General features: G+C 49.6%; 1 protein-coding gene across 3 annotated transcripts; it reads left to right on the top strand.

Annotated features, from left to right (window-relative positions):
• Positions 1 to 772: 772 nt before the first annotated feature.
• On the top strand, positions 773 to 12,540 carry LOC114703958 (secreted and transmembrane protein 1A-like). 3 transcript variants are annotated; one of them, XM_028885007.2, is made up of 6 exons: positions 773 to 847; positions 6,717 to 6,872; positions 7,509 to 7,817; positions 9,488 to 9,541; positions 9,799 to 9,964; positions 10,503 to 12,540. In XM_028885007.2, exons 2-5 carry the CDS (start codon positions 6,782 to 6,784, stop codon positions 9,924 to 9,926), a joined length of 582 nt encoding a protein of 193 aa, XP_028740840.1. In that variant the 5' UTR covers positions 773 to 847; positions 6,717 to 6,781; the 3' UTR covers positions 9,927 to 9,964; positions 10,503 to 12,540. The 3 variants fall into 3 exon arrangements, with proteins under 3 accessions (XP_028740840.1, XP_028740841.1, XP_028740839.1); XM_028885008.2 differs by lacking the exon at positions 9,488 to 9,541; XM_028885006.2 differs by lacking the exon at positions 10,503 to 12,540 and having other exon boundaries at positions 9,488 to 9,888.
• The last annotated feature ends 1,918 nt before the right edge of the window (positions 12,541 to 14,458 follow it).

The raw sequence follows: 14,458 nt of genomic DNA, 5'->3' as shown, positions 1-14,458 counted from the left end.
TCCTCCACGTAACTGGGAGGCCACCACATCACACTATCCCCCAATCACCTTCTTTAGGGCGTGGTCACCATGTGTCTGGAGACTGTGAGGCCTCTTCTTAGTGTCCAGAGGTCTCTATTCGTCCCTGTGCAGCACGCCACGTTAAGGTCCAGTGTGGGAAAGGGACTGGCCTGCTGCATAGCCTTTCCAGTGCTCTTCACCCACAGAGCTTACCCCTCAGGGTTCTCCCTCTGATCTCCACAAGGCCACAGACATCACTGTGGGGCCTCAGGTCTTACGTCCACTGTACTCATGTGGGCATAGATTTTCTAAATACAGGTCTCGTCACAGCTCGCAAGCCACTCGGGATGTAAACAAACCCTCTTGCTCTCTCCTGCTGCCCACTCCATCTTACCCGGCATTTTGTTCCTGCCACACACCCTAAAGCTGTCCAGATGGATCAACCCTAAAGTGCCTCTAGCCTTGACCCCTGCAGGGGAGCAAACCCACACAAGTCCCCAAAGGGCAGTCCCCTGAGCCCTGACGCAAACACCAGCTCCATCCAGGGCTTCCCTAGAAAAATCCTGGACCCTCCTCTAGTGTTCCTGAGATGCAGCTAATGCAAGGCTTCTAATTAAAACATATTAATGATGGAATGTCTAAGGAACTCATGGCACTGTTATGTTAACTCAGAGTAGTTCCTGAAAATTGAGCCGTTTCCTACACAGTGCCTGGCAAGGAACTGGACAGGCTGCCTTCTCTAGCCCCTCCCCCTAGGCTTTCAGTTTCCTACTGAGAGTTGGCCAATTTCAGACTTCCAGTGGCAGCTGAAGCGGTAACATTGGAGAGCTTGCTGCAGAAGGAGCAGGTGAGGGACTGGGGTGCGCAGGGAGCATCCAGGTGCACCTCGGGGTGAGGGTTCTGTGGAGTGGGAAGGGCTGCCTCAGAAAAGGAATGAGCAGAGGCAGAGCTGGGCCACCAGTCAGGGCAGCTGGGATTCAGAAAACACAGGACACAAGGGTCAGGGCTGTGTTCAGCATTCATTCAGAATTCAGCATTCAGAGACACCTGTGTGTCTTCAGGTGCCCCAGCTTGGCTCTGGAGGAGTAGAGGAAGTCTGTAGTTCTTCAGCATTCACTGAGTGGGGCAAGTAGGATGAAGTTCTCCTCTCTGCCCTCTAACACGCATGGTAGAGGATTTGGAGCATGGGAGGACAGACACTGTGCTTCCAGGTCTGTGAATAAGAAAAATGAACTCACCCAGTAGCAGAGATTCCTGCACATTCTCATCACCCATGGGTGTGTGCACACACTTTTTGGTGGGATCCTGAGCCTTTGCCCTTGCTCGTACCCACACCCCAAACATTCCCACATACCCACATGCACACATACCCATTCTGACTAGATACCAGGGTGCTCAGTGGCTCCTCCTCCCCTCATTGTTTCCTGTGAGGGCAGTACTTTCTCAAACTACTTCCCACCTTCAATATCTGCAGTGTGAAAATCACATTATCTCTCTTGGGTCTAGGAGTTCCAGCCAAGAGACTCTGAGGCTGAGCCTAATTCCCTTGGGGCATCTATTCTGTGTCTCTGGGAAGTGAGGCCCTGAAAGGGATGGGGTCCTAGCAGGGAGGGGGCCATCTGCTCCCAGCAAGGGTGGAGGGTTTCTGTGTTAGCTACCCTTCCTAGCCACATGCCAGAGGACATAAACTTCATGAGGCTTAGCATTGAGTGGACACACACAACAGGCCACTAACATGTAGGAAATGCTGGCTGTCATCCTTCAGGCAATAACTGAATCAGGGCCCACTGTGCTTCTTACTGAGCTGGGCACTGTACTGTAGAAGGCCAGCTGACTGACAGCTTCTAGCCTCATGTCCAGGAGGTGGATGCTCCACTGCATCTGTGACACTGGCCCTGCTGGGCCTTCACATCTCCCAAGGGACTGAAACAGGATCTGTGGGGTTGGCGCCTTCAGTCAATGGTCCTTGGGATTATGTCTTTACATGCTTCAAGGCAAGAGAGACCCTGGTCTACCCTCTGCCTGCTATGCCTGGAACTGGGTGGGGGAGTTGGGGTACATCCTTATCTCTTAAAGGACATCTTCAGGCAGCAAAGAGCCTGTGGCCCAGGAGACAAAAGATTGTCAGGAACAAAAGTGTTGTCTCTAAGGCCAGGAATTCTTCAGTGACCTCCAGAAGGGATCCAAAGTAGCCCAGGCCAACACAGGACAGACCTCTATGACAAGACAGTGGCCTTGGCCATCCTGGAAGGTGGCTTTACATAGACCTGCAAAGGCCCTATGGTATACAGTGGTGCTGAGCCTGAGTGATGTGCTTTATACATCATGATCCAGCAAAACACCTACAACCAAAAGGACCCATTCTGTCCCCAACCCCACTGCCAACTCCAGCCCTGAGGTTTCATCTACTGAAGAGGAGACAGGTGGGAAACAGAAAATCCAGAAGTGGCCTGCCTAGTGTCCTCTGGTTAGAGAGGCAAGACAGACTGAGGTTAATATGAGATGCAACCCCATACACAGCCTAGTTTTGGGATGGGACAGCACCCCAGGCAGGGCCCTTCATCAACCACGGTTCTGAGAGCAGACAGGAGGCATGGGGACTCAGCAAACCCACAGTCAGCGTGTTCAGCAAGGTCACTTAGGAGGTTGTGTTCTGGCAGAAACTTTGGAGAAAGTGTTTCATGGCACTGTCTCAGGGAAAGTATTAGGTAGATCTTGTCAGTGGTGGAAAGCCCCCTTAAGAGAGTTGCTACACCTTTCTAGAAGTTTCCACCCCAGCAAACCGGAATGCTGGAAAACTGGTTTTGTAAACCCTGATGATGGGTAGGGATGGGAAGACTAAAATGCATAGGCTGCATTTGTAGGGTACAAAATAGGTTCTGGCACACTCCTGGTTCTAAGGAAATAAGGTACAGAGTTAGGTCACCATTCTGCCTGGGAAACAGATCTAGAGGAAGATAAAAACCAAAGAAGGGAGATTATTTAGCCAGGTGTTAAGTCAGGTGTCAAAGCTGCTTGCTGAAACTTGCAAAATAAAGGTGGATGCCCAAGTCAGGGCCGCAAGTGCTTGAGCATCTGGGCTCTTGGTGTAGTGGACAGCTAGTCCTGCTTAACCAGCGTCTCGTGACATGCTGCCCACAGCAGACTCTCATAGTCACAATTTGCAACATGACTTCCAGGAAGATTTGAGAACGTGTGTGTGTGTGCGCGCGCGCCCGCGCATGTATATATGGGTGCATATGTATATATTTGTGAAAGGTGTTGTTCCTCAGGCACTTTGCTTTTTTGAGACATGGTCTCTCATTGGCCTGGGGCTTACCAAGTAGGCTAGGCTTGCTGCCAGCAAGCCCCAGGGATCTTCCTATTTCCACTTCCCCAGTGGCAAGGATATAAGTGTGTGCCACCATATCTGACTTTTTTTAATTAAAAGATTTAAATCTTATGTGCGGGGCTGTGTGCTTTGCGCTGCATTTATTCTGGCTAATAATATATGTTATATGCTATTAAAGGGTATATCAAAAATTAATATTATGTTTTTTTTATTTATTTAATTATATATATAATGTTCTTGGTTGCCTGGTGCCCTTGGAGGTCAGAAGAGGCCATCAGATCCCCTGGGACTAGAGTTACAGACTATCGTAGGTCAGCATGCAGGACTGGGAATCAAACTTTGGTCTCCTGGAAGAGTAATGTGCTTTTAACTGCTGAGCATCGCTCTAGCACTCATACCTGACTTTGGTTGTTGTTGTGTTGTGTTGTGTTGTTTCTCTGTCCTGGAACTGGCTTTGTAGACCAGGCTAACCTCAGACTCACAGAGATCCGCCTGCCTCTGCCTCCCGAGTGCTGGGGTTAAAGGCGTGCACCACCGTGCCTCACTCAATACCTGACTTTTAAATGTGTGTTCTAAGAATCAAACCCAGGTCGTCTTGCTTAGCACTTTGCTAGCTGGGCTATCTCTTCAGCCTCCAGCAAACATTTTAAAGCTAAAACTTGAAGCTTGGAGAGAAAAAAACAGGCAAGAAAAGCATCGATGTGTACAGTCTTTCGGTTTCCAAGGAAAAGAAATGAGAGAGAGGAATAACCGAGAAAGGAATTTACTTTGTGTAAGGCAGACAGTGTGCTTCTCTAAACACAAGTGTCTCATAAACCAATCAGAAGTCAGATGGCTGCATGAGAAACTGACAGTGGCTTAGAACGGGCAGTGTGCAAAATAGAAACCAACCCCCAAGGAGCAAGAAGCAGCCCTGGGAAATGAGCACTGGCTCCCTGTGCTGTGAGTCCACGGATGTGTGAGTAACAGGGAGCAGTGGGCAGGTTGCAGAAAGAGGGTTCTAAAACCCTCTTCATGTGTCTGGGATTTGTGTGTGATGACACCAGTTGGGTAAAGCCTGGATTCTTGGTCACTAGAGGGAGGCTGCAGGGATTGAGGAAAGGCTAGGGCAAGACCAAACCCAGGGCCTTATACTTGCTAGGCAAGTACTCTACCACTAAGTTAAATCCCCAACCTCATCATTAGTGTTCTGGTCTTCAGGTGACCACAAATCCCACAGCTCACAGCTGCAGGAATTATTTTCTCACAGTCCTGGGTGTCAGAAATGGAGGTCATAATTATGTACCACAATGCACAGGCTCGGGGAGGGTCTATTTTTGTCCTGAGGCTCCAGGAGACTAGGTTTTGTGGCTGTGGAGTTGTGGCTTCACCAGTTTCATCTCTGCCTCAGTGTCGGATGGCCTTCGTCTCTGTGCCCATGTGCCAAATTCCTTTTTCTAAGATATCAATCCTACTGGGTACAGCTCACCAGGTCCAGTACAGCCTCATCCTGACTGGCTACACTGAACTAACTTTATTTCCAAATAAGGTCACAGTCATTCAGTGGATAATTGTCTTGAGGGACAGATGGTGTGAAAGGGAGAGGCATGAGGAAAAGGAAAGAGGGAGGTGTTGGAACTAAGCTTCACATAAAAATGACCTCATTTGTGTGTGTGTGCATATGACATACACAGGGCATGCATGAAGGACGGTTTTACCTGCTTCTGGCTTCTCTCGGCTTGTGTCTACCTAGCAGTTTCTATCATATACTTTTCATTATTTCTTTCTTTGGGAGAGAAGTGTGGTAGTGGCAAGGCAGAGTCTCCGGCTCAGGCTGGCCTCAAACACAAAGAAATCTTCCCGCCTCACCCTCCCAGTGTTGGAATGACAGGTATGAGCCACCACGACTAGCTTGCCTGATACTTTTCTGTTGCAGGTTGTTTTTAAAGAAGCATGGGAGAAATGTAGTGATTTAAGCAAACTGTCCTTCTTGTAACAATAAATTAGAAATAAGAAAAGGGCCCAGAGTGGTGACACATACCTCTAACCCTAACACTCAGGAGGCTGAGGCAGGAGGATCTTAAGTTCAAGGTCACCCTGGGATATATAGGAAGATTCTGTCTCTAAATAAAAAAGAAAAGGTTACTGTTGGTTTTGTTTTTTGAGACAGGGTTTCATGAATCTCAGGCTGGTCTTGAATTTGCTATGCAATGCGAATTGACCTTGATCTTCTGATCTTCATGCCTTTACCTCCCACGGGCTAAGATAACAGGCATGCAATACTATGCTTGTCTGGAAAAGCTTTTTAGAATAAGATAAAAACAACACCAACTGCCATAAACTCAAAGATACTCCAACCGCAGTCCTGGAACCAACAATGCAGACCCAACTTCAAGCTGTCACCCTGAAACAGCTTGAAAAATATCTGTTGGAGGGAGAGCCCCCTTGCCTTGCCCAGAGTCTGCTCCAGGGGCTTGGGAACAGGTTGCAGGTGAAACAGGAGCGATGTGAGCCAGGGTGGAGGTGGAAGTTGGTGCTGAGCACAGGGTAGGACAGGAATTTGAGAGTCTGGAGTTGTACTCACATAGCCCAAGATGGGATGCTGTGCCTCTGGATGGGTTTGTTTAAAAGAAGAAGGAATCCTGTGCAGAATGTGGACCCTGGGCACTGAGGGTATGCCCTATAAGTCTGTGACTGAATACCAGCTGATGTAAGGTATTAGCAACAAAGGAACTAGGTATGGTGGCAAACTCCTTTTATCCCAGCACTCCAGAGACAGAGGCAAGTGCATCTCTGTGATTTGAGGTCAGACTAGGCTACAAAGCAAGTTCCAGGCCAGCTAGAGCTTCATAGTAACATCCTTTCTCAAGAAAAGAGAAAAGAAAAGGAAAGCAAAGCAAAGAAAAGGAAAGGAAAGGAAAGAAAGAAGTCAGCAACAAAGAAAATTCAGAGTTGAGTCAAACAGGTATATGGAAATCCTTTATGCTTTCTGGTCAATATTTCTTTCTATAAATCACTCAGGTGTGGTGGTAACTGCCTCTAATTCCAGCATTTTCGATGTTGAGGCAAGGGGGTACAAATTTAAGGTCACCCTGAGCTACATAGCAAGATACTGTCTAAATAAATAAACAAACAAGCAAGTGACTTTAAATGTTCTCTCTGCCATGACTCCATTCCCATAAGCAGTGCCATCCAGACACTTGCTAACTTCATGTGTTTATCACATCCTGTGATACCTCACCAGATACTGGTGGCTCAGAATCCTACAGAAGCTCGGGTACTCAGGCAGGGCTGGTCAACAGCTGGGGAACTGTGGGCTGTACACCCCTGGCCAGGCTGGGACTGCTCTCTCCAGGCTCTGCAGCAGCCTCACAGGCCTCTGACCTTTGTGTTTTCCTTCTTCTAGGCAGTGTTCCCAGACAGCTGGAAATGACAAGGCTCTCCTAAGGCCTCCCGTTCCACCACCTGGCCATGAAGACCCGCCCCTCGGTGTCCATTGTCCACACTCCCAGGATGTTCAGCATACTGCTCCTTGCTGTTTCCCTGAATGCTCAGAATGAAAGTAGGTCTGGGTCTTATGCTAGCGGAAGGGTACAAGGGTACAGACAGGACGAGAAGGACACACTGAGGTTAGACTCAGGTGATAACTGCCACCCAGCACTGAAGACAGCCGGGAGGCCTGGCGCTACAGAAGTGTGAACTGTGCACCTCTGAGGATGGCTAACAGCAGAGGGCCAGCAACACTTGGAGCTGGTGTTAGAACACTGGTGGGATTGCCCAAAACTACACCCAGGCTGCAAGGGAAAGAGGGTGCCCTGGCCAGGCAACAGGGCCAACACATAACTGAGGACCTGCTTAACCTCCTCTGGATACATCCAGCCTTGTCCAGCAGCCTAGGCATCATCTGGACCCTTAGGCCAGCAGACACTCAGGACAATCAGAGGGGTGTAGAAAATAGGGCCCAGGGAGTTCCCCAACACGGCTCTCCAGATCCAACATCCCCGGCATAGGTAGTGAAATCACTGCCATTCCATGCCTTCCATGCAGTGTGTGCCTATCTTTGCCCCAGTCCGTGTGAAGTATTTCATTCTGTCTCTTGGAGGCCTTGACACCTGCCCCTCTGTCCATGGCCCACAAGAGCGCCAGCAACTGTCCTGCAGCTCTACCTTGCCCATCTGTGATCATCTTCTCCACACAGGCTGGGACAGTCCTATCTGCACCGAGGACATGTTGTCTGTGCCTAGAGGCAGTCGTACAGTGATGACCTGCAACATCTCTAATTCCTTCACTGATGTCTCCATCTGGCTGATTGCCAATGGAAAGGAGATGGCCATCTTCATGAAGAAGCCCCAAGGAAACTTCCATTGGGGTGGGTGGGAGTTCCACGTTCAAGGGGGCCAGGCACAGCTTGTGATCAAAGACACTCAGGACATCCACACAGGGCTGTACTTGTGGCAGCTGCATGGACGCCAGAAAGTTTTCAAAAACATCACCCTGGATGTTTCAGGTGAGGTGAGGGCTGTGGAGTGAGGAAGTGAGAGGGGATAAAGGCCAGTATGCGGAGTGTGATGAAGTATGGCGACTTGGGGGACAGGAAGGCGGGCAGAGGGGAAGGTGGAGATTCTGGTCTTTTTGAGGAGCTTCATCTGTCTGAGATGTGGAAAGGGGTTCCATTTCCAGAGCAGAAGCCCATCAAAGGTGGGCAGGAAGCAGTTGAAGCCAACACACATCTTTTCCTGCCACCCCCAAGCCTCTCACACATCAGCTGTGGAGACAAAATTGCACCCCGATCCTCTGTGCTCTGGGAGTCTCCAGAAGAATCCAGCCACCGTCTGGCCGAGGACACTCATGCTATACCCTACTATTGAGAAGTCCATAGCAATTGTCACTAAGGATGCGCTAAGCCTTGGTGACCACAGAGTGAGGCCCCAGTTCCAGCAGCATTCACATTGCCGTGATCCTATCCCCCTTCCCAAAACATCCACTACCACGGAGGTTTGCCCCGGACTCTGTGCATCTTAAGGAGAGCAAGTTCAGCCAGGTGTGATATGATTCCAGCACTTGGAAAGCTGAGAAGCAGGAGAGTCATGAGTTCAGGGTCAGACCTTGTCTCAAAACAAGAGTTGAAAAGCAAAGACCTTTGTCTGATAACCCTCCTGTCTGTACCTGGATCTTCTCCCCAGAACCCTCCTCACTACTCTAGCCTCACTTTCTACCTGCTCCAGTTAAATTCTGTTGCTGTGACAAACTCCATGACCAAAAGCAACTTAGGAGAGGAAAGAGTTAGTTTCAGGTTATGAGCAATGTCCGTAACTGAGGGAAGTCTGTAGGAACTCAAGCAAGAACCATGGAGGATGCTGCTCACTGGCTTGCTGTCTAGTCCATGTTTCCCCACCTCCTTTCCTCTTCCTCCTCTCCTTTTCTTCTTTCTTCCCTCCATTCTCTGTCTGTCTGTCTCTGTTTCTCTGACTCTCTCTTGCACTCTCTCTATTTCTAAACAGGGTCTCACTGTGTAGCCCTGGCTGGTTTGGAACTCACAGCAATCTGCCTGCCTCTGTTTCCTAAGTGCTGGAATTCAAAGTGTGTAGCACCCTAGCTAGCTTTCTTATGTAGATCAGGACCGCCCGCATAGGGAATGGTGCCACCCACAGTGAGCTGGACCCTCCTACATCAGGTAACAATTAAGATAATCCCCCACAGACACGCCCACAGGTCAATCTGATCCTGCCATCCCCCAACAGCTCCCTTCTCAGGCAACTCGAGGCTGTGTCAAGTTGACAGTTAAGGCTAGCTAGAACACCACCCTATCTACTTCCATGATCATTCACAAAGTGAAAGTAATTGCAGGAGACCCCTGTCCTACCACAGCCCTCTTGTTACCTCCATATCGCTCTAGAGACCAGCACACCCCCGATGCCCATCCTTACTGCACCTAAAAATGGATTCCTCCCAGCCTGAAACCCACTGCCCACTCCATCCTTTCTGCACCTGAAAAGGCCCTAGTCTCCATATCCCTCTCACCCTCCCAACAACAGTTCAGTCTGTCATAATCACTGAGCCCCTGAAGGTGAGGCTGATGGTAGTTCCTCCTGGGACCAGCCAGCCCTACAGGACCACAGCAGCTGGAACTGGGGGTGTAGTCACATAACACTCAATCTGATGGTATGTCTCCGACAGAGCCTTCAAACAAGGATGAGGCCACAGACACGAGGCTATCCACATCCCCCCCAGGTAGGTGTCATAACCATGTCCCCAGGCTTCTTAGCATTCCAGCTGCTCCTGCTGCCATGGAGCCAAGTGCTGGCCACCTGAGATCTTACACCCTTAGCCATTCCTGTACTTGCCCACTGGGTGTCACTGCCCAGGAGGGTGTAGGGTCAGCAGGTGGCAAACAACGGGAAGAACAGGACTGTGAACCAGTGAGGAATATGCCAGCAAAGAACCAGTGATGACAAAAACCACCCCTGACTACTCCTGACCCACTTCAGATCCGGTCAAGAGCCCTCAGCAAGAGGCCAGGCCCAAGACCCTGGTGGGAGTCGTGGTCACTGTGATCTTGATCTTGGGACTCGCAGGGATCAGCACACTAATCTGCTACAGGCACCACCGATCCTAGAAGTTCCAGTGGATATGTTCGTCAGTGCCTGACTTGAGGTATGTGTGGGGTCTTCCTGGGATCCTTCCCTCATACCTCCTTGGGGTGTCCCCTGAGTTCTGCTACAACAGGGGCTCAGGGAGACTGTGGAGGCTTCACAGGACCAAGACAGCAGGTCCCACTGCAAGAACATTTTTAGTCTTCTATAGCCAAGAACATGGGCCCTGCGTTGGGTCTGCAAGGGTCATCTGTTCTCAAGGCTTTATTCTGACTCCTTGGGGAGCAGCATGGAGTCTATAGTCTTCAGGATCCTCTCAAGACTCTTGGGAACTTGTGTTTAGGAGGGAACCTGTGGTTTCTGATCCTGGGTGTTTCAGACCTATGATGCCCTGGAAGTAAGCCCACCGTGGGCTTAGACCCAGGTTCTGCTGGGAGGAGGTGTGTAAGAATGAGGTGAGTGTTCTTAGCGAAGGTGGCATGACCGTTCACATATGTATAAGATGATGGGTCATCTGTGCATGCCTATGCCTATCTGTACGCAGGTCTGAGCTCAAAGATTCACACCCCCCCCCTCTCCTTTCATCTCTCCCTGTCTAGATAAGGAAGCTCTAAGTCTGTGGGCCAGCGGAAGCTAAAGGAGCTGCCAGCAGAGCTGATTTCCAGAGAGAGGCCACCAGCATGGGCATGTCATATTCTTAGCCCTTGGCAGCCCCTATGACCCTCTGGAACCCAACACCATGGAACCACTATCACATGCTTGGGAGAGCAAAAGACTGTTCATGTTAGGATCTTTCCCCAAGGGTGATGGAACCCTTGGCTCTGTGCAGAGGAGGGGACAGTGACCTGCTGGAGAAGGGCCTTGGAAGCTGGAAAACAGTTTGGGCGTCTCTCAGTCACATGAACAAGAGTGCAGCCTCTGGACTGTGGTCTTCAGTCATCTGATCAGCTCCTCAACTCTTTCCAAAATTGAGGTCTTTCCAATCTGCACAGCCCTTGACCCTCAGCATCCCCATTCTCTGCCTCCTATGAAGGCCTGGGCTCCTTTTCTTCTGCTGAGACCCTGAGGTCAGGGTCTCTCCACTACACAAAGATCTCCAGTACAAGTCTAGGGCTGCACCAAGATTTGCTTCAAGTAGAACTTGGGCACACACCTGCTTTCTGATTCACAATAGTAACAAGTTTGGGAACCCCAGGTGTTAAGTTCCAGGGGCCAAAATAGGAAGATTGGAAGTCTGAGATGAACCACCATCCACTCCTGACACTGAAAGGTGGAGCACCCTCAGGACAGGGTCTATGGAAGGGTGTAAGTGTTTGCTGACAGGTATTGCTCTCCAAGGGAAGATGGCCAGCCCTGGGACTCCCCAGGGACCCCTCTTCAGCAGACCTCCAGCCCCAACTCCCTGATTCAAATCCATGACCAACTGTTCTTTTCTGACCTCTTGTCTTGGTTACAATGCTGTTTTTTCCTTAAATATAGATTAAAAAAGGAGTTTTTTATAGAAATTCCATATATCATTGTTATTACTATTATTATTAGTTTATTAGCATTGTTGTTGCTGTTGTGTATGAGTGCAGGAATGGGCATGCCAGGACACATGTACGGAGGGCAGGGGACAACTCTGGGGAGTCAGTCCTTACCTTTCACCTTGTTTTGAGGCAGGATCTCTCTTGATTCTGTTGCTGTGTGGTATATTCCAGTGTAGCTAGCCCGTGAGCATCCAGACAGTTCTCCAGACTCTACCTCCTGCTTTCACCCTAAGAGTGCTGGGATGGCAGAGACACGCCGCCACGTCTGGTTTTTATATAGGTTCTAGGGATCAAGTTCAGGTCATCAGGTAAATGCTTTTAATGGCTGCAACCTTTCATTGACCACTAGATATGCTGTACTTTAGAAAATCCCCTGGATGCTAATCTCTAAATAAATATAATAAACCAATGCTGAGATCAACAGGTCAGCTGGGAAATACAACTATTAGTCAAAAACATAAAAATCTACAGGAAACCTCAGACACTGGTGCCTGAATGAAAGCCGAGGCCAGGGATGCTGCTTGGTGCCTGTGGTCTCCAGAGCCAAGCCCAGCGTGTCTCTGAGCTGCAGCTTGTGTCCAGATGCAGAAGGACCTGTGCTTCTCAGATCACAGTAAGGTGATCCACAGCACTTCGGTGCTGTCCTTGTTTGGAGCCACGTGTTAGTTACTAAGCAGCTTAGGGAAGAAAGGTTGACTTTGGCTCAGTTTGAGGATACAGTCTGTCATAGCAGGGAAGGCGTGGTGGCAGAAGTGTGAAGCGGCTGGAAGCAGAAAACAGAATGCTGGTACTCATCTTGCTGTCTCTTGAGTTCAACCTGGAATTCAAATCCCAGCCCACAGGATGATGTCTCCCACATCCTCCTCAGTTAAACTTTTCTGGAAACACTGCCAGAGACATATGGAGAGGTGTGATTCCACGGTGATTCTAAATGCAATCAAGTTGACGGTGCAGGATAAGGATCACAGGTCTTGTCACAGCCCACTGGCTCCCCAGGTCCCTTCTTACATTGGGCACCAGCTCAGGGCCCTGTGTGTCTTGGACTTTGAAGCTTGTCATGTGTTTTCTAAACCAATAAACTGTACTGATGCATGAAGTTCCATAAAAAGTCTGAATCTCTACTGAGAAGGGAAAACTTCAAAGTCCTTGAAGTCCCTCTGCCCCCTGCAGCCACAGGAGCCCACAGGTCCAGGGGCTTGAATTTTGCTCGATTTGCTGCAGTGTGGGTCTTCCTTCAGTTTTCTTTTCCGGGGATTGAGTGAGTGGCAGTCCCACAGTGTTTCCCTGCCCCGGTTCTCTCTGTCGTCAAAGCCAAAGAGAAAAGTCCTTCAGGACATAGAATTCTTATAGGGACCTTCAAAGGCCACCCGGGCACACGCTGCCTCCAAACAGGTTTGTCCTCATAGAATGGGAAGCTAGTCCCAAGAAACTCATCTGCACATACACTGTACTGCTGTCCACGTCACAGGACCTGAAACTCACTAGCAGCACAGGGAGCAGCTCTGTCACTCACTCAGACAGGAAGGTGCTCTGGGCCATGCATCCCTGTATGATGGTGTACATGCATTGTCTCTGCATGTGAACATGAGATCACCCTCACAGTGACACACACTGATTCTGTCGTTAGTATGAGAGCTCACAGGAGACTCCATGACAGTACATGTTTCTCCTGCCGTCCTGGGGGGTCAGGGCCAGCAGGGTTTTTGACCTTGGGTCTGGACACAAGCTTGTCACTTTCATCCTAGGAGAAGGGCCACTCTTGTGGTATCTCCTGGCTACCAATAGGTCCCAGTGACCTGCCTCTGCTGTACTCCTGGGGCAGTTACAGCCTGGTGTCTCTTCTTCAGGGCCAGAGCCAGGTCTTCAGTCAGACCAGTCTTTTAGTTCAGGTGATGGTGCAGATGTAAGGACACAAGTCAGACCCCAGAGGAAAAGGACCCTGAAGACCAAGCTCCTGACATCAGGGACATCAGCTACAATCTGTCCCCTCCCTCCACCCTGTGTCCTCTTTCCTCCTGCTCCATCCCGGCTTCACTAACACTTCATGCTCTCTACTTCCCCCTACCCCACCACGGATGGCTCAAGTCAGTACAAATAGGTTAGTGAGTAACCCATGCCATTGACCACCTGGATAATGGAGACACTTGTAAAACTCAGCTTCCCAAGAAGAGAACACACAAAGACATGAGCCACCTGTGCAAATGACCCTGTGTGTGACCATGCAGTCATGCATGCAACCCCAGTAAACATGAAAGACAAAGAGATGGACTGCTGAGATGTCTCAGTTGATAAAGTGATTGCTTTACAAAATGAGGACCCGAGTTTGATCCCCAGAACCTGTGAAAAAAATAAAAATAAAAAGCTAAGTATGCTGTGCATAGCTGTAATCCCATCACTGAGAAGGCAGAGACAGGGAGATCCCTGGGACTCACTGGCCAGCCAGTCTAACATACTTGGTGAAATCCAGGCCAATGAGAGACCCTGTTTAAAAAATGTGGACAGTGCCTAAGGTAGGACATTTCACACACACACACACACACACACACACACACACACACACACACACACACAATTAAAAATAGGATTAAGCCACAGGGGACAACAGGAGATAAACACCTAGCACTCCTGAGTCCTTAGCAGATCCTGCTGGAGAAATTGAGAGTGACCTCAGAGCATAACTCTCTGAAAACCCCATGGATCAGAGACAGGAAGTGTCACAGTCCCTCTGATCAGGGGACATGCAGAGGGTGACTCCTAGTGGAGCTAGGTGGGACACAAGCAGCTGTGTCTATCTGTGCACATGGGAGGAGACTCGCCTGGCCGGAGTGTATTTTTGCACACAGAATCTCCAGAAGGTTAAGCACACATCACCTGTGGACATTGACACTAAGTTGAGACTCGGTCACCGGGGAAGACTTGGAATGTTCTTCTCCTGGCCTTGTAGTTTCAAAACAAACAAACTAGTTTCGCTTTCACAGTGCATTTTCATTCAACCACGAAAGGGTTTTGATGGGTGGGGTGAGACA

This window comes from Peromyscus leucopus, chromosome 8b (assembly GCF_004664715.2).
Source record: "Peromyscus leucopus breed LL Stock chromosome 8b, UCI_PerLeu_2.1, whole genome shotgun sequence".
Lineage (NCBI taxonomy): Eukaryota > Metazoa > Chordata > Mammalia > Rodentia > Cricetidae > Peromyscus > Peromyscus leucopus.
This window is presented reverse-complemented; position numbering and strand designations above follow the sequence as displayed.

Coding starts and splice junctions, on each gene's coding strand:
- LOC114703958 (XM_028885006.2), top strand. CDS start 6,782: ATGAAGACCCGCCCCTCGGTGTCCATTGTCCACACTCCCAGGATGTTC. Junction 6,873..7,508: donor CCTGAATGCTCAGAATGAAA/GTAGGTCTGGGT, acceptor TTCTCCACACAG/GCTGGGACAGTCCTATCTGC. Junction 7,818..9,487: donor CATCACCCTGGATGTTTCAG/GTGAGGTGAGGG, acceptor TGTCTCCGACAG/AGCCTTCAAACAAGGATGAG.